The sequence below is a fragment of the Cetorhinus maximus genome, chromosome 8, assembly GCF_964194155.1.
Source record: "Cetorhinus maximus chromosome 8, sCetMax3.hap1.1, whole genome shotgun sequence".
Lineage (NCBI taxonomy): Eukaryota > Metazoa > Chordata > Chondrichthyes > Lamniformes > Cetorhinidae > Cetorhinus > Cetorhinus maximus.
Window position 1 is genome coordinate 146,400,748 of NC_135886.1, and position 22,466 is coordinate 146,423,213.

Genomic DNA, 22,466 nt, shown 5'->3' on the forward strand with positions numbered 1-22,466 from the left:
CCAACCACCCTGTCAAGGCTTGTACAGGTCATCACCTCCCCCAGAACCAGTTCCAATGACCCAGGAATCTAAAGCCCTCCCCCTCCTGGCACCATCTCTTCAGCCTCGCATTCATCTGTTCTAACCTCCTATTTCTATGCTTACTAGTGTGTGGCACTGGGAGTAATCTGGAGATTAGTACCTTAAGGTCCTGCTTTTTAATGTCTTTCCTAACTTCTTAAACCTCTGCCCGTAGGACCTCATCCCCTTTCCTATCTATGTTGTTGGTCCCGATATGGACCACAGCCTCTGGCTGTTCACCCTCAACCTCTAAAATGTTGTTCAGCCGCTTAGTGACATCCATGACCCTGGCACCAGGGAGGCAACATGCCATCCTGGATTCACATCTACAGCCACAAAAACACCTGTCTACTCCCCTAACGACAGAATCCCCTATCGCTATTGCTCTTCCAGTCTTCCTTGTACCCCCCACCAATACAGCTGAGGAACCATGGGCTCTGGCTGCACCCCCCAGTTGAATCATCACTCTCATCAGCATTCAGAACCGAATACAGGTTGGAGAGCGGGATGCACTCAGGGGACTCTTGCACTACCTGCTTGTTTCTTTTTGACTGTCTGGTGGTCACCCATTCCCTGTCTCCCTATACACGCTTAAGCTGCGGGGTGACCATCTATAAACATGTTGTCCATGTAACTTTCAACCTCACAGGTGCATCACAGTACACCAGCTGCTGCCCAAGTTCTGAAACACTGAGCTCAAGCTTCTGCAGCTGATGACATTTCCTACACAAATAGTTATCCAGGACATGGGAAGTTTCCTGGGGTTCCCACATTGCACAGGATGCAGGAGGTTGGAGAAGTCCTGTCATTACTTTATTTATGAACTAATAACCTTGTTATTGCTAATAAACCTTAGTACTGGTAATAAACCTTACTACTGGTAATAAGCCTTACCAATACTAATAAAGCGTTGCCAATACTAATGAAGTTTACTACTGTTAATAATCCATACTAATAATCCCTACTGAAACTCTCTCTTGCACTGTTTATGAAGCTATTGTCCCCGGCTCTCGCTCACGCTACGTGTACACACACACGTACACAGTTTCTGAAGTTGCTGCCCCTGCTCTCTCCATTTCTGAAGCTGCTATCCTCATGCTCACTCTTGTGCCCTTTCTGAAGCTGCTCTAAGGTAGTAGAGGTCGCAGGTTTGAAAATTGCTATTGAAAGAGCCTTGGTGAGTTGCTGCAGTGCATCCTGTAGATTACCGCTGTGCATCGCTGGTGGAAGGAGTGAATGTTGAAGGTGGTGGATGCGGTGCCATTCAAGCGGGCTGCTTTGTCCTGGATGGTGTCAAGCTTCTCGAGTGTTGCTGGAGCTACACTCATCCAGGCAAATGGAGAGTATTCCATTATACTCCTGATAAGACCATAAGACATAGGAGCAGAAATTAGGCCATTCGGCCCATCGAGTCTGCTCTGCCATTCAATCATGGCTGATAAGTTTCCCAACCTCTCCCTCGTCCCTCCCCTCACTTTCCCTCACCCTCCCTCATCCATCCCCTTTCCACCCCACCCCCTCCTTCCTGTCATCCCCTTTCCACCCCATCACCCCTCTCCCCCCCCTCCTCTCCCCCTCCCCGTCCCTCCCCCTCTCTCTCCCCCTCCCCCGTCCCTCCCCCTCACTCTCCCCCTCCCCGTCCCTCCCCCTCACTCTCCCCCTCCCCCGCCCCTCCCCCTCACTCCTCGCCCCTCCCCCTCACTCTCCCCCTCCCCCTCACTCTCCCCCTCCCCCGTCCCCTCCCCGTCCCTCCTCCCCCCTCCCCCGTCCCTCCCCCTCACTCTCCCCCTCCCCGTCCCTCCCCCTCACTCTCCCCCTCCCCCGTCCCTCCCCCTCACTCTCCCCCTCCCCCGTCCCTCCCCCTCACTCTCCCCCTCCCCCGTCCCTCCCCCTCACTCTCCCCCTCCCCCGTCCCTCCCCCTCACTCTCCCCCTCCCCCGTCCCTCCCCCTCACTCTCCCCCTCCCCCGTCCCTCCCCCTCACTCTCCCCGTCCCTCCCCCTCACTCTCCCCCTCCCCTCCCCCTCCCCTCCCCCGTCCCTCCCCCTCACTCTCCCCTCCCCCGTCCCTCCTCCTCACTCTCCCCTCCCCCGTCCCTCCTCCTCACTCTCCCCCTCCCCCGTCCCTCCCCTCACTCTCCCCCTCCCCCTCACTCTCCCCCGTCCCTCCCCCTCACTCTCCCCCTCCCCCGTCCCTCCCCCTCACTCTCCCCCGTCCCTCCCCCTCACTCTCCCCCACCCCGTCCCTCCCCCGTCCCTCCCCCTCCCCCGTCCCTCCCCCTCACTCTCCCCCCGTCCCTCCCCCTCACTCTCCCCGTCCCTCCCCCTCACTCTCCCCCGTCCCTCCCCCTCACTCTCCCCGTCCCTCCCCCTCACTCTCCCCGTCCCTCCCCCTCACTCTCCCCCTCCCCCGTCCCTCCTCCTCACTCTCCCCCTCCCCCGTCCCTCCTCCTCACTCTCCCCCTCCCCCGTCCCTCCCCCTCACTCTCCCCCTCACTCTCCCCTCCCCCGTCCCTCCCCCTCACTCTCCCCTCCCCCGTCCCTCCCCCTCACTCTCCCCCCTCCCCCGTCCCTCCCCCTCACTCTCCCCCTCCCCCGTCCCTCCCCCTCACTCTCCCCCTCCCCCGTCCCTCCCCCTCACTCTCCCCCGTCCCTCCCCCTCACTCTCCCCCTCCCCCGTCCCTCCCCCTCCCCCGTCCCTCCCCCTCACTCTCCCCCGTCCCTCCCCCTCACTCTCCCCGTCCCTCCCCCTCACTCTCCCCTCCCCCGTCCCTCCCCCTCACTCTCCCCCTCCCCGTCCCTCCCCCTCACTCTCCCCCGTCCCTCCCCTCCCCCGTCCCTCCCCCTCACTCTCCCCCGTCCCTCCCCCTCACTCTCCCCGTCCCTCCCCCTCACTCTCCCCGTCCCTCCCCCTCACTCTCCCCGTCCCTCCCCCTCACTCTCCCCGTCCCTCCCCCTCACTCTCCCCGTCCCTCCCCCTCACTCTCCCCGTCCCTCCCCCTCACTCTCCCCCTCCCCCGTCCCTCCCCCTCACTCTCCCCCTCCCCCGTCCCTCCCCCTCACTCTCCCCCTCCCCCGTCCCTCCCCCTCACTCTCCCCCGTCCCTCCCCCTCACTCTCCCCCTCCCCCGTCCCTCCCCCTCCCCCGTCCCTCCCCCTCACTCTCCCCCGTCCCTCCCCCTCACTCTCCCCGTCCCTCCCCCTCACTCTCCCCGTCCCTCCCCCTCACTCTCCCCGTCCCTCCCCCTCACTCTCCCCGTCCCTCCCCCTCACTCTCCCCGTCCCTCCCCCTCACTCTCCCCGTCCCTACCCCTCACTCTCCCCGTCCCTCCCCCTCACTCTCCCCGTCCCTCCCCCTCACTCTCCCCGTCCCTCCCCCTCACTCTCCCCGTCCCTCCCCCTCACTCTCCCCGTCCCTCCCCCTCACTCTCCCCGTCCCTCCCCCTCACTCTCCCCGTCCCTCCCCCTCACTCTCCCCGTCCCTACCCCTCACTCTCCCCGTCCCTACCCCTCACTCTCCCCGTCCCTACCCCTCACTCTCCCCGTCCCTACCCCTCACTCTCCCCGTCCCTACCCCTCACTCTCCCCGTCCCTACCCCTCACTCTCCCCGTCCCTACCCCTCACTCTCCCCGTCCCTACCCCTCACTCTCCCCGTCCCTACCCCTCACTCTCCCCGTCCCTACCCCTCACTCTCCCCGTCCCTACCCCTCACTCTCCCCGTCCCTACCCCTCACCCTCCACCGTCCCTCCCCCTCACCCTCCACCGTCCCTCCCCCTCACCCTCCACCGTCCATCCCCCTCACCCTCCCCTTCGTCTCCCTCACCCTCACTCTCCCTCGTTCCTCCCAGTTTCACATGCTTTGGTGTAGCAGTGGGATTTGATATTATTGATCCAGAAACCTTCCTCCTCTATGGTTCCTGTGCGATTCAGCAGCTCCTTAAGCTGCGCCAGCGTGAACGGCCTCACCAGGTTACAGATGTGTTGTGTGCCCTGTAGATGGTGGGCAGGCTTTGGGGAGTCAGCAGGTGAGTTACACGCCATAGAATTTCCAGCCTCTGACCTGCTCTTGTAGCCACAGTATTTATATGGCTAGTCCAGTTCAGTTTCTGGTGAATGGTAATCCCCAGGATGTTGATAGTAGGAGATTCAACGATGGTAATGCCATTGAATGTCAAGGGACAATAGTTAGATTCTCTCTTGTTGGAGATGGTCATTGCCTGGCACTTGTATGGCACAAACGTCTCACTGCATATGGGCACAGACTGCTTCAGTAGCTGCATTGTCGCAAATATTGCTGAACATCAGCGGCAATGGAGGGAAAGTCATTGATGCAACAGCTGAAGATGGTTGGGCCACGGACACTGCCCTGAAGAATTCCTGCAGTGATATCCTGGGACTGAGGCGATTGACCTCCAACAATCACAGCCATCTTCCTTTGTGCTACTAATGACTCCAACCAGTAGAGAGTTTTCCCCAATTCCCATCGACTCCAGTTTTGCTAGGGGTCCTTGATGTCACACTCGGTCAAATGCTGCCTTGATATCAAGGACGGTCACTCACATCTCACCTTTTGAGTTCAGCTCTTTTGTCCATATTTGGACCAAAGCTATAACGAGGTCAGGAGCTGAGTGGCCCGAATGGAACTCGGGCTGAGCATCAATGAGCAGGTTATTGCTAAGTGCCGCTTGATACCGCTATTGAAAAACTCTTCAATTACCTTGCTGATGATTGAGTAATCGCTCTGAACATCAACCCTTACTAGTTTCAAATCTTTTAAAATATATTCTACTTTTCTACACTTACGACCAAAGTGAATAACCTCATACTTACCACATTATACTCCGTCTGCCATCTTGTTGCCCACTCACTTAAGCTGTCTAAATCTCAGCAGCCTCTCTAAATCATCACAGCTTACATTCCCACCTAGCTTTGTACTGTCAGCAAACTTAAGATACATTACTGCCTGTCTCTTTGCTTGAGTCATTAATATAGATTCTAAATAGCTGAGGGCCCAGAAATGATCCTTGCTGCACTCCACTAGTCACATCCTGTCAACTTGAAAATTGCCCAATATTGCCACTTTTTGCTTCCTGTTCATTAACCAATCCTCTATCCATGCCAATAGATTACCTCAAATTCCACGAGCCCTTATCTTGTCTATTAACCTTTTGTATAACACCTTACCAAATTTTTTTTTCTTCGTTCACGGAATGTGGGCATCGCTGGCTAGGCCAGCATTTATTGCCCATCCCTAATTGGCCTTGAGAAGGTGGTAGTGAGCTGCCTTCTGGAACCACTGCAGTCCATGTGGTGTAGGTACATCCCAGTGCTGTTAGGGAGTTCCAGGATTTTGACCCAGCAGTGAAGCAACGGCGATATATTTCCAAGCCAGGTTAGTGAGTGGCTTGGAGGGAACTTGCAGGTGATGATGTTCCCATCTGTCTTCTGCCCTTGTCCTTCTAGATGGTAGCGTTCATGGGTTTAGAAGATGCTGTCTAAGGAGCCTTGGTGAGTTTCCGCAGTGCATCTTGTAGATGGGACACACTGCTGCCACCATGCGGTGGTGGTGGAGGGAGTGAGTAGATGTGGTGCCAATCATGTGGGCTGCTTTGTCCTGGACGGTCTCAAGCTTCTTGAGTGTTGTGGGAGCTGCACTCATCCAGGCAAGTAAAGAATATTCCATCACACTCCTGACTTGTGCCTTGTAAATGGTGGACAGGCTTTAGGGAGTCAGGAGATGAGTATGCACCACAGGATTCCTAGCATCTGACCTGCTCTTGTAGCCACAGTGTTTGTATGGCTAGTCCAATTCAGTTTCTGTCAATGGTAACCCCCAGGATGTTGATAGTGGGGGATTCAGTGATGGTAATGTCACTGAATGACAAGGGGCGATGGTTAGATTCTCTCTTGTTGGAAATGATCACTGCCTGGCACTTGTATGTTGGAATGCCTGTTGGGAATCCAGGTATCCTATGTCTACTGGTTTCCCATTATCTACCCTAATAGTTACATCTTCAAAAAGCTCAATAAATATGTCAAACACTAACTCCCTTTCATAAAACCTTTTTGACTATGTTTGATCGTACCATGATTTTCTAATTTCATTGTTATGGCTTCCTTAATAATGGATTCCAGCAATTTCCCAATGACTGATAAGTATAAGAACATAAGAAATAGAAACTGGAGTAGGCCATTCGGCCCCTCGAGCCTGCTCCACCAGTCAATAAGATTGTGGCTGATATAATGTGGCCATAACCCCCACTTTTTTGCCTGTCCCCCCCAAAACCCTCGACTCCCTTGTCAATCAAAAATTTGTCTAACAGCCATGAACATATTCAATGACACATCATCGAATGAAGCTTTGTGGGTAGAGTTTAGGATTAAAAAAGGGGCAGCCACATTGTTAGGTATTTATTATAGACCCCCCAGCGGGAAATTGAGGAGCAAATATGTGCACAGTTTGCGGAGGTGTGTAAAAACAATAATAGGGTAATTATATTAGGTGATTTCAACTTTCCCAACATTAATTGGGATAGACATAGCGTTAAGGGCTTGAATGGAGTGGAGTTCTTGAAATGTGTACAGGAGAACTTTTTAGGTCAATATGTAGAGGGTCCAACAAGGGACGGCGCAGTGCTGGACCTAATTCTGGGGAATGAAGCCAGACAGGTGGCTGAGGTGGGGGAGCATTTTAGTGATAGTGACCACATGATGGTACAATTTAAGCTCGTTACGGACAAAAAAATAGACAAGTTACAAAAAAATGTTTTGGATTGGGGGAGAGCAGATTTTAGTAAAATAAGGCAGGATCTGGTCAAGGTAGAATGGGAACAGCTGCTTGTGGGGAAATCTACAGAGGAACAGTGGGGGGCGTTCAAAAAGGAAATGGGGAGGGTACAGGCTCAACATGTTCCCTCTAGGGGGATAGGAAGGAGTAACAAGCCCAGAGAACCATGGAATGACCAGAGATAAAAACAGAATTACCTGGAAAAACTCAGCAAGCTTTTAGCTTTTTGTTTTTATCTCTGAATGACCAGAGATATTCAGGATACCATCAGAGGAAAAGAGAGGCTTTTAGCAGGTACAAGGGGAGCAAGTCATCGGATGCATTAGTGGAGTACAGAAAGTGCAGGGTGGAGCTTAAGAAAGCAATTAGGAGAGCAAAGAGGGGATATGAGAAAGCTCTTGCTGGTAAAAGTAGGGAAAATCCCAAGATATTCTATAAGTATATCAATGGGAAGAGGATAACCAGGGAAAGTGTAGGGCCCATTAGGGACCAAAGGGACAATCTGTGGGTGGAACCAGAGGACATCACTAGAGTGTTGAATGAATACTTCACATCCGTCTTCACCCAAGAGAATGAGGATGAAGGTATGGAACTTGGGGAGAGAGACTGCGAGGTTCTTAAGCAAATTGATATAGGGAGTGACAAGGTATTGGAGGTGCTGGCAGGCTTAAAAATGGACAAATCTCCAGGTCCAGATGATTTGTGTCTCAGGGCAAAGGAGGAGATCGCAGGGACTCTGACCCAAATTTTTAATTCTTCTCTGGCCACAGGGGAGGTGCCAGAGGACTGGAGAACAGCTAATGTGGTTCCACTATTTAAGAAGGGTTGTAGAGATAAGCCAGGGAACTACAGGTCAGTGAGTCTCACGTCAGTGGTAGGGAAACTATTGGAGAAATTCTGAAGGAGAGAATCTATCTCCACTTGGAGAGGCAAGGTTTGATCAGGGATAGTCAGCATGGCTTTGTCAGAGGGAGGTCATGCCTAACAAATTTGATTGAATTTTTTGAGGAGGTGACCAGGTGTGTAGATGAGGGTAGTGCAGCTGATGTAGTTTATATGGATTTCAGCAAAGCCTTTGACAAGTTCCCACATGGGAGACTTATAAAGAAGGCAAATGCACATGGGATACAGGGTAATTTAATAAGGTGGATTCAAAATCGGCTTAGTTGTCGGAGACGGAGGGTGATGACAGAAGGCTGCTTTGGTGACTGGAAGCCAGTGTCCAGTGGCGTACCACAGGGATCTGTGCTGGGTCCCCTATTATTTGTCATTTACATAAACGACATAGATGACTATGTGGGGGGTAGGATTAGTAAGTTTGCGGATGACACAAAGATTGGCCAGGTGGTTAACAGTGAGGTTGAGTGTCTTGGGCTACAGGAAGATATAAACGGGATGGTCAAATGGGCAGATAAGTGGCAGATGGAATTTAACCCTGAAAAGTGTGAGGTGTTACACTTTGGAAGGAGTAATTTGACAAGGAAGTATTCAATGAACGGCATGACACTAGGAAGTTCTGAGGAACAAAGGGACCTTGGCGTGTGTGTCCATAGATCTCTGAAGGCGGAGAGGCATGTTAGTGGGGTGGTGACAAAGGCACATGGGACACTTGCCTTTATCAATCGAGGCATAGATTACAAAAATAGGGAGGTCATGTTGGAGTTGTATAGAACCTTGGTGAGGCCACAGCTGGAGTACTGTGTGCAGTTCTGGTTGCCACATTATAGGAAGGCTGTGATTGCACTGGAGGGGGTGCAGAGGAGATTCACCAGGATGTTGCCTGGGATGAAACATTTAAGTTATGAAGAGAGGTTGGATAGGCTTGGGTTGTTTTCGTTGGAGCAGAGAAGACTGAGGGGCGACCTGATCGAGGTGTACAAGATTATGAGGAGCATGGACAGGGTGGATAGGGAGCAGATGTTCCCCTTAGTTGAAGGATCAGTCACGAGGGGACACAAGTTCAAGGTGAGAGGCAGGAGGTTTAGGGGGCGATGTGATAAAAAATAACTTTTTTACCCAGAGGGTGGTGACGGTCTGGAATGCGCTGCCAGGGAGGGTGGTGGAGGCGGGTTGCCTCACATCCTTTAAAAAGTACCTGGATGAGCACTTGGCACATGATAACATTCAAGGCTGTGGGCCAAGTGCTGATAAATGGGATTAGGTAGGTAGGTCAGGTGTTTCTCATGTGTCGGTGCAGAGTCAATGGGCTGAAGGGCTTCTTCTCCACTGTATGATTCTGTGACACAGCCTCCACTGCTTGCTGGGGAGTGTGTTCCAAATATTAACGACCCTCAGAAGAAATTGCTCCTCAAACCATCTTAGATGGGAGACCCTTAATTTGAAACTGTGCTTCCTAGTTCTAGGTTCTTCCACGAGGGGGAACATCCTCTCAGCATCTACCCTGTCAAACCCCCCCACAATCTTATATGTTTCAATAAGTTCATTTCTCATTCTTCTAAACGCCAATGAGTATAGATCCAATCTGCTCAACCTTTCCTCATAAGACAACCCCTTCATCCCAGGAATCAGCCTAGTGAATTTTCTCTGAACTGCCTCCAATGCACTTAAGTAAGGAGACCAAAATTGCGCACACTACTGTAGGTGTGGTCTCATCAATACTCTGTACAGCTATAACAAGACTTCCCTACTTTTATACTACAACCCCCTTGCAATAAAAGCCAACATTCTGTTTGCCTTCCTAATTATTTACGGTACCTGTATGCTGACTTTGTTATTCGAACAGGCTAACTGGCCTGATTTTCTCATTTTTTCTCCCCCTCCTATCTTGAATAGCAGTGTTAATATTTGATAACTTCCAACCTGCTGGGGCTATTCCAGAACCTAGAAATTTGAAAAATCATAGCCAGCGCAATCACTATCCATGTAGCTATCTCTTTTAGAATCTTAGGATGTAGGCTAGCAGTCATGGGGATTTGTTGGATTTTAGTCCCTTATGTTTCTTCTATACTTTTTGTCTGGTGATATTAATTACCTTATTTTCCTCATGCACCTAGGTTACCCACTGTTTCTGGTATGCAACTTGTGTTTTCTACGGTGAAGATAGACACAAAATATTTGTTCAATGTTCCTGCCATTTCCTCATTCCCCATAATAATTTCTCCTGTCTCTCCTTCTAAGGGGTCAAAGTTTACTTTAGCTACTCTCTTCATTTTTATATATTTGTAAAAGTGCTTACAATTTGTTTTTATATTCCTAGCGAGAAGGCTAGTTCTAGAGCACAAGTCTTCAGTACTCCAGCCTGGTTTTAGTCAGGTCCACAATATTTGCTGTGTCCAGTGCCTTCAGCTGTTTCTTGATATCATGTAGAGTGAATTGAATTGGCTAAAGGCTGGAATTTATGCTGGGGCCCTCAGCAGGAGGCTAAGATGGATGCTTATACACAATCCAACAAAAGGAGGAAAACATAGACCTTGAAAAGATCAAAATAGGGAAAGAGAGAGGATAAATAGCGATTAATAGTAGAGTTCAGTACCTGTAGATCCCTCGGTCAAGATTCTCAATGAATTTGGCTCTATCTTCAACTGCACAGTGGTAATGATAAGTCTTGATGCATGCTTTAATTTCACATCCAATGGTTGCACCTATTTGACTGCATAATGTACATTTCTGAAAATTTACAAACAAGTTATTCATAGTTAGGAAAATCAAACACTGTTTACCCGAGCACTGATCACTACAAAAGGAACAGAATGATAGGCTTCTGCCCCATTTCTATCACAACTCCAAATAAAGCCCAATAATCACAAACTATGAAAGAGCCCACAGCGCAGAACACTAGCCCAGCACAGCTAGTGCGGACTGAATTGCTGGCATGAATGGTGTAGATAGGATTCTATAATCTAATAAACTGTGCGGAGCGAAGTACGTTAGAAGCAAAACATTTTCATTACATGTTTGAAGGGGAAGATTTTGCAGGGCTATGAAGAAACAACAGGGCAGTCAGATTAACAGCTATTTCCACAAGTCAGCACAGACATGATGAGCCTACTGAGCTGTAATGGTTCTATGCTCATTCCCAATATTACAATGCAAGTAGTAACAAGCTTAAGATCCACTCAGCATAGATAAACAGATCATATAATTTGGATCAAGTCAAAACTATTATTAATTTGGTCAATGAAGTACATCATAAACTGATTGATCGTAATTATATTTAAAATGTTGGCTGAACATAAACAAAGTTATCATTCAGAGTATTAATTCACATTACAAATTTTGCACAAATTGAATTAGGATACAAACCATTCTTTTTCCCCTTTTGATTTCTTGAATGACTGTTTTAATATCAAAATCACCAAAATCTTTTCTAGATGAATTTGTGAGTTGGACAGTACCAGAAGAAAACAGCTGAAATTAAAAACAAAGTTTATTAAAATATTGTACTGGATATAGCTATTTTTAACTAAAGATCTTGGTTAGAAGGGAACAGATCCAGATTTTATAGATTGCAAGTGTTTTTTAAAATCAGGGCTGAGAATGCCAAAAACAAAATGGTCTGAAAATTTTCTGTGACAAGGAATTATGTACATTTCAAATGCCAAGTGGCAAAGTCACTGCAACATGAGGGGTCGGAAAAATATAGCACTTTAATGATCTGTGGTGAAATGCAAATGCTTCTAGGCCATTTCAAAAGGGTGGAATTGTAAAGGTATTTGTGAAATGAATGCAGTCGGGCACATTTTTGGACTCTGAATCTAACAATCACCCGATCTAGCTGGGATGCTAACATTCCAGATACCTCATTGTAAAGGAATAGAATACAAGCCTACTGAAGCATCAGTGATAGCCTAAATTGAGGGGGTGGGGCAGAAAGAGAGGGGGAGAGAGAGAGAGAGAGAGAGAGAGAGAAGGAAAGTGGAGGTGAGAGGGGGAAGGGGCAACCAGTGGGCAGGGAGGGGAGAGCGGGGAGGGGGAGAGAGGAGAGCGGGGAGGGGGAGAGAGGAGAGCGGGGAGGGGGAGAGAGGAGAGCGGGGAGGGGGAGAGAGGAGAGCGGGGAGGGGGAGAGAGGAGAGCGGGGAGGGGGAGAGAGGAGAGCGGGGAGGGGGAGAGAGGAGAGCGGGGAGGGGGAGAGAGGAGAGCGGGGAGGGGGAGAGAGGAGAGCGGGGAGGGGGAGAGAGGAGAGCGGGGAGGGGGAGAGAGGAGAGCGGGGAGGGGGAGAGAGGAGAGCGGGGAGGGGGAGAGAGGAGAGCGGGGAGGGGGAGAGAGGAGAGCGGGGAGGGGGAGAGAGGAGAGCGGGAAGGGGGAGAAAGGAGAGCGGGAAGGGGGAGTGAGGAGAGCGGGAAGGGGCGGGAACGGGAAGGGGGAGTGAGGAGAGCGGGAAGGGGCGGGAAGAGGAGAGCGGGAAGGGGTGGGAAGAGGAGAGCGGGAAGGGGCGGGAAGAGGAGGGAAGAGGAGAGCGGGAAGGGGGGGAAGAGGAGAGCGGGAAGGGGGGGAAGCGGAGAGCAGGAAGGGGGGGAAGGGGAGAGCGGGAAGGGGGGGAAGAGGAGAGCGGGAAGAGGGGGGAAGAGGAGAGCGGGAAGGGGGGGAAGAGGAGAGTGGAATGGGGGGGGGAATGGGAGAGCGGGAAGGGGCGGGAAGAGGAGAGCGGGAAGGGGCGGGAAGAGGAGGGAAGAGGAGAGCGGGAAGGGGGGGAAGAGGAGAGCGGGAAGGGGGGAGGAAGGGGAGAGCAGGAAGGGGGGGGAAGGGGAGAGCGGGAAGGGGGGGAAGAGGAGAGCAGGAAGAGGGGGGAAGAGGAGAGCGGGAAGGGGGGGGAAGAGGAGAGTGGAAAGGGGGGGGGGGGAAATGGGAGAGCGGGAAGGGGAGAGCAGGAAGTGGGGCGGGGGGAGAGAGGAGAGCAGGAAGTGGGGGGAAGAGGAGAGCGGGAAGGGGGGGGGAGAGGAGAGCGGTAAGGGGGGGGGGAGGAGAGCGGGAAGGTGGGGGAGAGGAGAGCGGGAATGGGGGGGAAGAGAAGAAAGAGAGCGGGAAGTGGGGGGAGATGCGTGAGAAATGCTGGGCCAGCATTTGTTGCCCATCGATAGTTGCCCTTGAGAAGGTGGTGGTGAGCTGCCTTCTTGAACTGCTGCAGTCCATGTGGTGTAGGTACATCCCCAGTGCTGTTAGGAAGGGAGTTCCAGGATTTTGACCCAGCGACAGTGAGTTAACGGCAATTTGTTTCCAAGTCAGGATGGTGAGTGACTTGGTGGGGAACTTCCAGGTGGTGATGTTCCCATCTATCTGCTGCCCTTGTCCTTCTAGATGGTAGTGGTCATGGGTTTCAGGAAGGTGCTGTTTGAGGAGCCTTGGTGAATTCTAGTATTTAATTGGAGGAAATTTCCATTTGTCCAGTACTGGATGCTGGGTAAGCAGTCTGATAATCTAGGTGCAGTGGAGGAGTTGAGGGAGAGTGGTGAGGTAGAGCTGGCTGCCGTCAGCATACATTGAAAACTAATTGTGTTTTTGGATGATGTCATCGAGGGGCAGCGTGTAAATGAGAAATAAGAGGGAGTCAAGGATAGATCCCTGGGGAACACCAGTTGTAATTGTGAGAGAGTGGGATGAAAAGCTATTGCATGCGATTCTTTGGATCCAATTCAATAGATATGAAGAGAATCAGGAGAGGTGCAGTTCCACACTGTTGGACGACAGTGGAATGGTATTGGAGGAGGATGACGTGGTCAACTGTGTCAAAGGGTGAGAAGGGCAAGGAAGGATACTTTATTTTTGTCATTGTGACAGGGAGTCATTTGTTGACTTTGACAGCAGCCTTGGACTTTGTGTCAGTGAAGGGTATGAAAACATTAACTGTTGGCTCAAAAAATGTTTTGTTTTTGTGATATATTCAAATGATTCCTGCCACTAATAATGAAAGCTGCTGGGGAATTAAAGATCAGGGAAGGGAGGTTTTTGCTGCTCAGCAGGTTTCCGTCATTGGTGTCTCGGAAAATATGTTCCAACCTTTGAGGCTGGCCCAACGTACGGGGCTTTAAAAAGAAGCAATGGCTGTCAGACTCTCTCTCTGCCTTCTGCTTCCCCAGCCTCTCTGTCTCTCCTGGGAGTCATTTGAATATATCACAAAAACAAAACATTTTTTGAGTCAACAGTTAATGTTTTCATACCCTTCACTGACACAAAGTCCAAGGCTGTTGTCAAAGTCAACAAATGACTCCCTGTCACAATGACAAAAATAAAGTATCCTTCCTTGCCCTTCTCACCCTTTGACACAGTTGACCACGTCATCCTCCTCCAATACCATTCCACTGTCGTCCAACAGTGTGGAACTGCACCTCTCCTGGTTCTCTTCATATCTATTGAATTGGATCCAAAGAATCGCATGCAATAGCTTCTCGTCCCACTCTCTCACAATTACAACTGGTGTTCCCCAGGGATCTGTCCTTGGCTCCCTCTTATTTCTCATTTACACGCTGCCCCTCGATGACATCATCCAAAAACACAATTAGTTTTCAATGTATGCTGACGGCAGCCAGCTCTACCTCACCACTCTCCCTCAACTCCTCCACTGCACCTAGATTATCAGACTGCTTATCCAGCATCCAGTATTGGACAAATGGAAATTTCCTCCAATTAAATACTGGAATTCACCAAGGCTCCTCAAACAGCACCTTCCTGAAACCCATGACCACTACCATCTAGAAGGGCAAGGGCGACAGACACATGGGAACATCACCACCTGGAAGTTCCCCACCAAGTCACTTGCCATCCTGGCTTGGAAATACATCGTTGTTCCTTCACCGCTGCTGGGTCAAAATCCTGGAACTCCCTTCCTAACAGCACTGTGGATATACCTACACCACATGGACTGCAGTGGTTCAAGAAGGCACTCATCACCACCTTCTCAAAGGCAACTAGGGGTGGGCAATAAATGCTGGCCCAGCCAGAGAAGTCCATGTCCTGTGAATGAATAAAAAACATGACTGAAGGTATTGTCTTCAGTTCCCACCACAACTCACTTCCCTCACTGCCAACTCCACCTCTCTTGATGGCAAATGTCTGAGGCTGAACCACACTGTTCACAACATTGCTGTCACATCTGACCACAATATGAGCTTTCAACCACATGTCCACGGTAGCACTAAGACCACCTATTTCCATCTCTGCAACATAGTCCAACTTTGCCCCTGCCTCAGCTCATTTACTGCCAAAATCCTTGCCCATGCCTTTGTAAGCTCTAGGCACGACTAGTCCAACACACTCTTGGCCAGCTTCCCATGTTCTTCCCTCTGTAGACTTGACATCATCCAAAAGTCTGATGCCTTTGTTCACCTCACAAAGCCCAGTTCGCCCATTAACTCCTGTGCTTGCTGACCTTGGATCCTAGCTAATCAGTCCAATTTAAAATTCTCATCCTTGTTTTAAATCCCTTCACAGCCTTGTCCCTCGGTATCTCTAATCTCCTCCAGTTCCAAAGTATTCCATAATCTTCAATCCCCACCTCTTGAACATCCCTGCTTTTAATTGCTCCACCATTGACAGTGCCTTCAGATGCTTGGGCCCCAAGTTCTAGTCAAAGGTCATCAACCTGAAACGTTAACTCTGTTTCTCTCCACAGATACTGTCTCTACTGAGTTTTTCCTGTATTTTTGGTTCTTACCCCAAGATCTGGAATTCTCTCCCTAATCTCTCCTCCTGTTAACATTTCTTTCCTCCTTTAAAGATGCTCCTTACAGCCTAACCTTTACCAAGCCCTAATATCACTTTATGTGGTTTGGCGTCAAATTTTGTTTTATAATTCCTGTGTGAAGGGTCTTGGGACATTTTTGCTAATTAACGACGCTATACAAATACAAGTTGTTGTCTTGAGACAACAAGAAGGAATATTTTCACTAGATTACACAAAATGTTTATGGTAATACCAGAGATAGACGAGGTATTGTAAAAATAGGCAAACTATAAAGCTGTCAGCTTCAGAAATATATCTGCCAAATGTCAATGCAAACCAATGGAATGCAGGGTGTAACCAAATTTCTTTCCAAAAACTTCAATTATGTTGCCTTATCCTAATAGAAATTGGGCAGGGTTGTAAATGTGGCAAGATATTTGAATACTTGGGGATTTCCCACGCTCATTGTGCTGCTGCAGCTTGAATCCAACAATGATTCATCCATTACTGGAGCACAGCAAATGCATAGCAGCAATCCAGAACATGGCTTCTGAGGTACAAATATCACAAGTCAGTGAAAAGATACTGCAGCCGTATAGATATACTGTAACACTATTACTTTACAAAACATACAAGAAACTATAGTTCTTTTCCCCAAAAATCCAGTTGTTTTATATAGTAGATGTTTTGAATCTCTCAACCTCTGTAGAGTCACATTTGTTAGAGATGCAAACATAATCCTCAATTTGTAGTTGCTTCTTCCTTGAACAGAGGCCTGAACAATCCCCATCCACCACCTCCACTCTCCTCCGTCTGGCTTGTTCTCTCACTGAACAATTTCTTCTTTAACTTGTCTCACTTCCTCCAAATAAAAGGTGTAGCTATGGGTACCCACATGGGCCCCAGTTATGCCTGTCTTTTTGTGGGGTATGTGGAACATTCCTTGCTCCAGTCCTACTCAGACCCCTCCCACAACTCTTTTCTCAGTATATCAATGACTGCATTGGTGCTGCTTCATGCTCTCGTCTGAACCTGGAAAGGTTTATCATTTTGCTTCCAATTTCCACCTTTCTCTCTTTCACATGGTCCATCTCCGTCATTGCCCTTCCCTTTCTTGACCTCTCTCCATTTCTGGTGATAAGGAGAATGTCAATATTCATTACAAGCCCACCGACTCCCACAACTACCTCAACTACAGCCGCTCATACCCCACTTCCTGTAAAAACTCCATCCCATTCTCAGTTCCTCTGTCTCCGTCACATCTGTTCAGACGATGCTACCTTCCTTTTTTCCTTAACCGAGGGATCCCCATCACTGTGGTTGACAGGGCCCTCAACTGTGTCCAACCCATTCCTCACACTTCTGCCCTCACCCCTTCCCCTCCCTCTCAGAACCACGTAGGGTCCCCTTTGTCCTCACTCTTCAGCCCACCAGTCTCTGCATTCAAAGGATCGTCCTCCACCATTTCTGCCAACTCCAGCATGATGCCACCAGCAAACACATCTTCCCCTCACCCCCCGCCTCCCCACCCCTCCTGTCAGCATTCTGTAGAGGTCATTCCCTCCATGACATCCTGGTCCACTCCTCCAGCAGCCCAAATTCCTCGTCCCCTTCCCACAGTACCTTCCCATGCAATCACAGAAGGTGCAACACCTGCCCCTTTACTTCTCTCCCTCCCCACTGTCCAAGGTCCCAAACACTCCTTGCAGGTGAAGCAGCGCTTCACTTGCACCTCCTTCAATTTGGTCTATTTTATTCGCTGCTCCCTGTGCTCCTCTACATTGGGGAGACTAAATGCAGATTAGGTGACTGCTTTGCAGAACACCTTCGTTCAGTCCACAAGCATGACGCAGAACCTTCCTGTCACTTGCCATTTCAACACACCATCTGGCTCTCATGCCTATCCTTGGCCTGCTGCAATGTTCCAGTGAAGTCCAACGCAAACTGGAAGAACAGCACCTCATCTCCCGATTAGGCACTTTATAGCCATCTGGGCTTGACGTCGAGTTCAACAACTTCAGACCATGAACTCTCTCCTCCATCTTCACTCCTTTTTAAATCCAATTATGTTTTTTTAATTTTAATTTATTTATTCATTTTTTAAAATCCTTTTCCCCCAATTACCCCACCTCTACCACACCTTCCCCAGGGCCACCTGCCACTGGATTCTGTGCTGTGCTTTCACAGGTTGCTGACTCTTGTTCTGCCATTAACAAATTCTGCTCTTATCTTTATGCCACTATCAGCAGCTTTAGTCTTTACCACTACCGTTAACACTCCTTTCGTCTTGTGTCCATGACATCTTTCTCAATCTCTACTTAGCTCCTACCTATCCCTGACCTTCTATTTTGTTCCACCTGCTCCACCCCCTCTTAAATATAAAATCCATCACATTTCTACTTCTCTTTAGCTCTGAAGAGTCATATGGACTTGAAACTTTAACTCTGTTTTTCTTGCCACAGATGCTGCCAGACCTGCTGAATTTTTCCAACATTTTTTGTTTTTATTTCAAATCATTCACCATGATCGGGACTTCAGAGAATAAATCGCCACACAAGAGTTTCTAATATTAAGCAATTAATTTTGGGGCAATATTTAATAATTTTGGCTAGAGTGATTTAATTTGTTTGGAGATCTTACTTACACAGCTACTAAGCCAGAAATACCAGATGGTGCTGGAAACATTTTGAATGATTTGGATCCAATTGCAGCACTTTTCTGGGATCTGCTTTGACCTGCACTCTGCAATTCAGCATGGTGACATTTCTTTGAGTCAATCAAGAACACTTGAGTTTTCCACTATGGGCAGATGTATGTGCTCACTTGACATGCGGCAGGTTTTACACAAAACCTTAATGATATGAATCCCGTGATGCATGATAAACATGAGAAGCAGGACATATAGGAACTCTGATTTTAGATACAAAGACTGGTCCCAAAATACAACAGGCCTAATGCAATATCTCAGCAGTGCCTATCTCCAAAGTGTTTCCAACACTATTCAATCCCCTTACCATGCATTTATAATGTGCTGCAACCTTTTTAGCATTTGACGTGTGAAGTTTTCCTCTGGTCTCATTTTCTTCATCTCCAGCATGACAGAACCCACACTTTGGCCCTGTCATTGTAGGACTGCTGCAGTGAGGAGACCGCTCTCTCTGCAAAGGTAAATGTACATTCAAAATAAAAACAGCATCACAAAGAAAACATTAAATTACAGATTCATAGAATTATTGCAGCGTAGGAGGCCATTCGACCCATTGTGTTTGTACCAGCTCTCCAAATGAGCAATTCACTTAGTGCCATTCTCCCTTTTCAAATAACAGTCTAATTGCATTCTGAATGCTTCAATTGAACCTGCCTCCACCACACTCTCAGACAGTGCATTCCAGACCCCAACTACTCGCTGCGTGATAAAATCTTTGCTCATATCACTTATACTTATTTTGCCAGTTACTTTAAAACTATGCCCTCTCCTTCGCAATCCTTTCACGAGTGGGAACAGTTTCTCCCTATCTACTCTGTCCAGACATCTCATGATTTTGAATGCCTCTATCAAATCTTCTCTCAGCCTCCTTTTCTCCAAGGAAAACAGTCCCAACCTCTCCAATCTAACTTCATAACTGAAGTTTTTCAACCCTGGAACCTTTCACATGAATCTTTTCTGCACTGTCTCCAATGCCATCACATCCTTCCCAAAGTGCACCGCCCAGAACTGGACACAATACTCAAGCTGAGGCCGAACTTGTGTCTTATACAAGTTCAACATAACCTCCTCGCTCTTGTACTCTATGCCACTATTAATAAAGCCCAGGGTACTGTATGCTTTATTAACTGCGCTCTCAACCTGTCCTGCCATCTTCAATGACTTATGCACAAATACATCCAGGTCCCTCTGCTCCTTCATCACCTCTAGAATTATGCCCTTTATTTTGTATTCTCTCTCCATGTTCTTCCTACATTTCTCCGCATTGAACTTCATCTGTCCCATCATCCCATTCCATCTACTTGTCTATGCCCTTCTGAAGTTCTACACTATCCTCCACACAGTTCACAATACTTCCAAGTTTTGTATCATCCACAAATTTTGAAATTGTGCCCTGTATATCAAGGTCTAGGTCATTAGCATTTCAGGAAAAGCAAGGGTCCCAACACTGGCCCCTGGGGAACTCCACCACAAATCTTCCTCCCATCTGAAAAACATCCATTAACCACTAATGTTTCCTGTCACTCAGCCAATTTTGTATCCATGCTGCTACTGTCCCTTTTATTCCATGAGCTATAACTTTTCTCAAGTCTGTTGTGTGGCACTGTATCAAATGCCTTTTGGAAGTCCATGTACACCACATCAACCGCATTGACCCTGTTACCACTTCAAAAAGCTCCAGCAAGTTAAACACGATTTTCCCTTAAGAAAATGTCCGTGAGACTATTAATTTTGTCCCAAATTATTCATCAAATTATCAAAGTTAAACTGACTGGTCTGTAGTTGCTGGGCTTATCTTTACACACTTTTTGAACAAGGATGTAACATTTGCAATTCTCCAGTACTCTGGCACCACCCCATGTCTAAGGGAGACTGAAAAATTATGGTCCATAATTTCCACTCTCGCCTCCCTCAGGATCTTTTGAAGCATTTCATCTAGTCCTGGTGCCTCATCAACTTTAAGTACAGACAGCCTCCAATACCACCACCTTCACAATTTTAAACCCTTCTAGTGTTTGAATTACCTCCTCTTTCATCATGGCCTGGATAGCCTCTACTTCCTTGGTATTCATTTAATACCTCAGCTATGCCACCTGCCTCCACACGTAAATCCTCTTTGTGGTCCATAATCAGCCCACTCCTCCTTTTACCACCCATTTATTACTATTATGCCCATAGAAGACTTTGGGATTCCCTGTTATGTTGGTTGCCAGTCTCTTTTCATACTCCCTTGTTTCTCTAATTTGCTTTATCATCTCCCTTCTGAACTTTCTATATTCAGCCTGGTTCTCAATTGTATTTTCAACCTGACATCTGTCATAAGCACTGTTTTTCTTCTTTATCTTAATTTCTAATCTCTTTTGGCATCCAGAGAGCTCTGGATTTGTTTGGCCTACCTTTCCCTTCCGAGGAAATATATCTTGACTGTGCTTGACCTCTCCCTAAATTAATTGTTAGGAATGAGTTCTAGCTTTAAAGTTTAAGTTTGATTTGTATTTGTGTGTTAAGAAAAGGTCACGTTGAGTTTTAGTTTCACTTTAAAAGGTGCCTGCATTTTTAATGAGTTTACGACTCCTAAAGAGTCTGAAGATAGCTGCCAGGAGAGACTGGACACCGGGAGAGGGAACTACAGAGACAGTAGGTTTCCCAAATGAACCAAGAAGTCCCAAGGTCAAAGGAGTGAGACAGAAACAGGAGAAAGTCTCAAGCAGGCCTCTAGTCAAAGGAAAGACAGGAATCTGGAAAATGGTCCTGTTAAGTGAAGTTAAGAGCGAGGGGCAGAGAAAGGCTCCAAGCTTCAAGTTTAAAGAGACAAAAGTTGCAGGAAGCAGAGTCAAAGCGATAAATGTTTGTGGGAAGCCAGGAGGTCCAAAGAGACTGAAGGTCTGTAACATTTTGCTATGGGATTGTGAAGCAGCGATGTACTGTTGACAGCTGAGTCAGTGAGAGAGAGTGCGTGGAACAAAGCTTGAATACATGTGGTATCCCCTAACCCAGGGAAGAGGGACATTGGAAGGAGAGTTCGAAACCCTGGAGGTGAACCCTTGCGGAAGGCATCTGAGAGAAAGCGTAGGTTTGGGAGAAGATTCCAAAGTAAGTTCTTGGAGAGTGGAAACCCTCGTGTGAAAGACAGAGTTCAATGAGACTGGTTGGCTCACGGTGTAACAAACGTCTGGGGGAAGTTGATGAGAGATCCATAGCATCTGGTTGAGGTGGCATCTGTCACTTGGTTTCAGAGTGTGGTGTGCCACAGGTCGTCTATTGGTTTACATGGATCATGTATTTACTGTGAACATTAGAGTATAAGATAGCTTTTGTAACTTGTGTTATCCTTACAAATCTGTTTATATGTGTAAAGGTATAGTTGTGGGTGAAGGAACATTGTAATATAGTTCATCTTTTCTTGTTTTAATAAATGTTTTATTCTTTTGTTATCAGTTCATCAGCTGACTCCTGTGACTTTGTTCAGTAGCTACTCTCCACATTATCTAAACAAACAAACAGAAATTAGGATCTATCAAAATAAAAGCAAAATACTGTGGATGCTGGAAATTTGAAACCAAAACAGAAAATGCTGGAAAAACTCAGCAGGTCTGACAGCATCTTTGGAGAGAGAAACAGAGTTAACATTTCGAGTCCATCTTCTTCAGAACTCTGAAGAGTCATATGAGAGTATGAGAGAGTTTGCAAATGGACAGAATTCACCTGTCAATGTTGTGACAAAAGGTTGTTTTTCAGACAGGAGGACGGCAGGCAGTGGTGTTCCCGAAGGATCAGTGTTAGGACCACTGCTTTGAGATATAAAGTCTTGGGTATTGGAATACAGAGTAAAATTTCAAATTTCACCGAAGAAACAAAACTTGGAGATGTGGCGAAAAATGAGCAAGGATGATACTAATCGACTGCAACAGGACATAGAAAGGCTAGCAGAACAGGCAGACAAGTGGCAGATGGAATTTAATACAAAGAAGTATGAGGTGATGCATTCTGGTAGAAGGATAGGGAGAAGCAATATAGACTTAATGCCACAGTTCTAAAGAGTATGCAGGAACAGAAGGACCTCAGGCTTCATGTGTATCAATCTTTAAAGGTGGCAAAACATATTGAGAGAGTAGTTAGCAAAGCATATAGGATCTTGGGCTTCACAAATAGAGGTGTTGGGTACAAAAGTAGGGAAGTCATGTTTAACTTTTATAAAGTTTTGGTTAGGCCACAACTCAAGTATTGTATCCAGTTCTGATCACCACACTTAAGGAAGGATGTGAAGGTCCTTGAAAGGATGCAGAGGAGATTTAC

General features: G+C 48.0%; 1 protein-coding gene and 1 long non-coding RNA gene across 3 annotated transcripts in view; both read right to left on the reverse strand.

The window, feature by feature from the left end:
* Positions 1 to 22,466, reverse strand: part of LOC144684031 (uncharacterized) — a 432,394-nt gene that overhangs the window by 13,946 nt on the left and 395,982 nt on the right. The gene's annotated exons all lie outside the window — the stretch shown is intronic.
* The window catches only part of phf6 (PHD finger protein 6), a 73,829-nt gene that overhangs the window by 6,807 nt on the left and 44,556 nt on the right, over positions 1 to 22,466 (reverse strand). For both annotated transcript variants that reach the window (XM_078547745.1, XM_078547744.1), the window contains exons 7-9: positions 18,478 to 18,621; positions 11,110 to 11,214; positions 10,340 to 10,473 (exon numbers count right to left, since the gene is read on the reverse strand). In XM_078547745.1, coding sequence (XP_078403871.1) covers positions 10,340 to 10,473; positions 11,110 to 11,214; positions 18,478 to 18,621 — 383 coding nt within the window. The remainder of the gene's footprint in view (positions 1 to 10,339; positions 10,474 to 11,109; positions 11,215 to 18,477; positions 18,622 to 22,466) is intronic.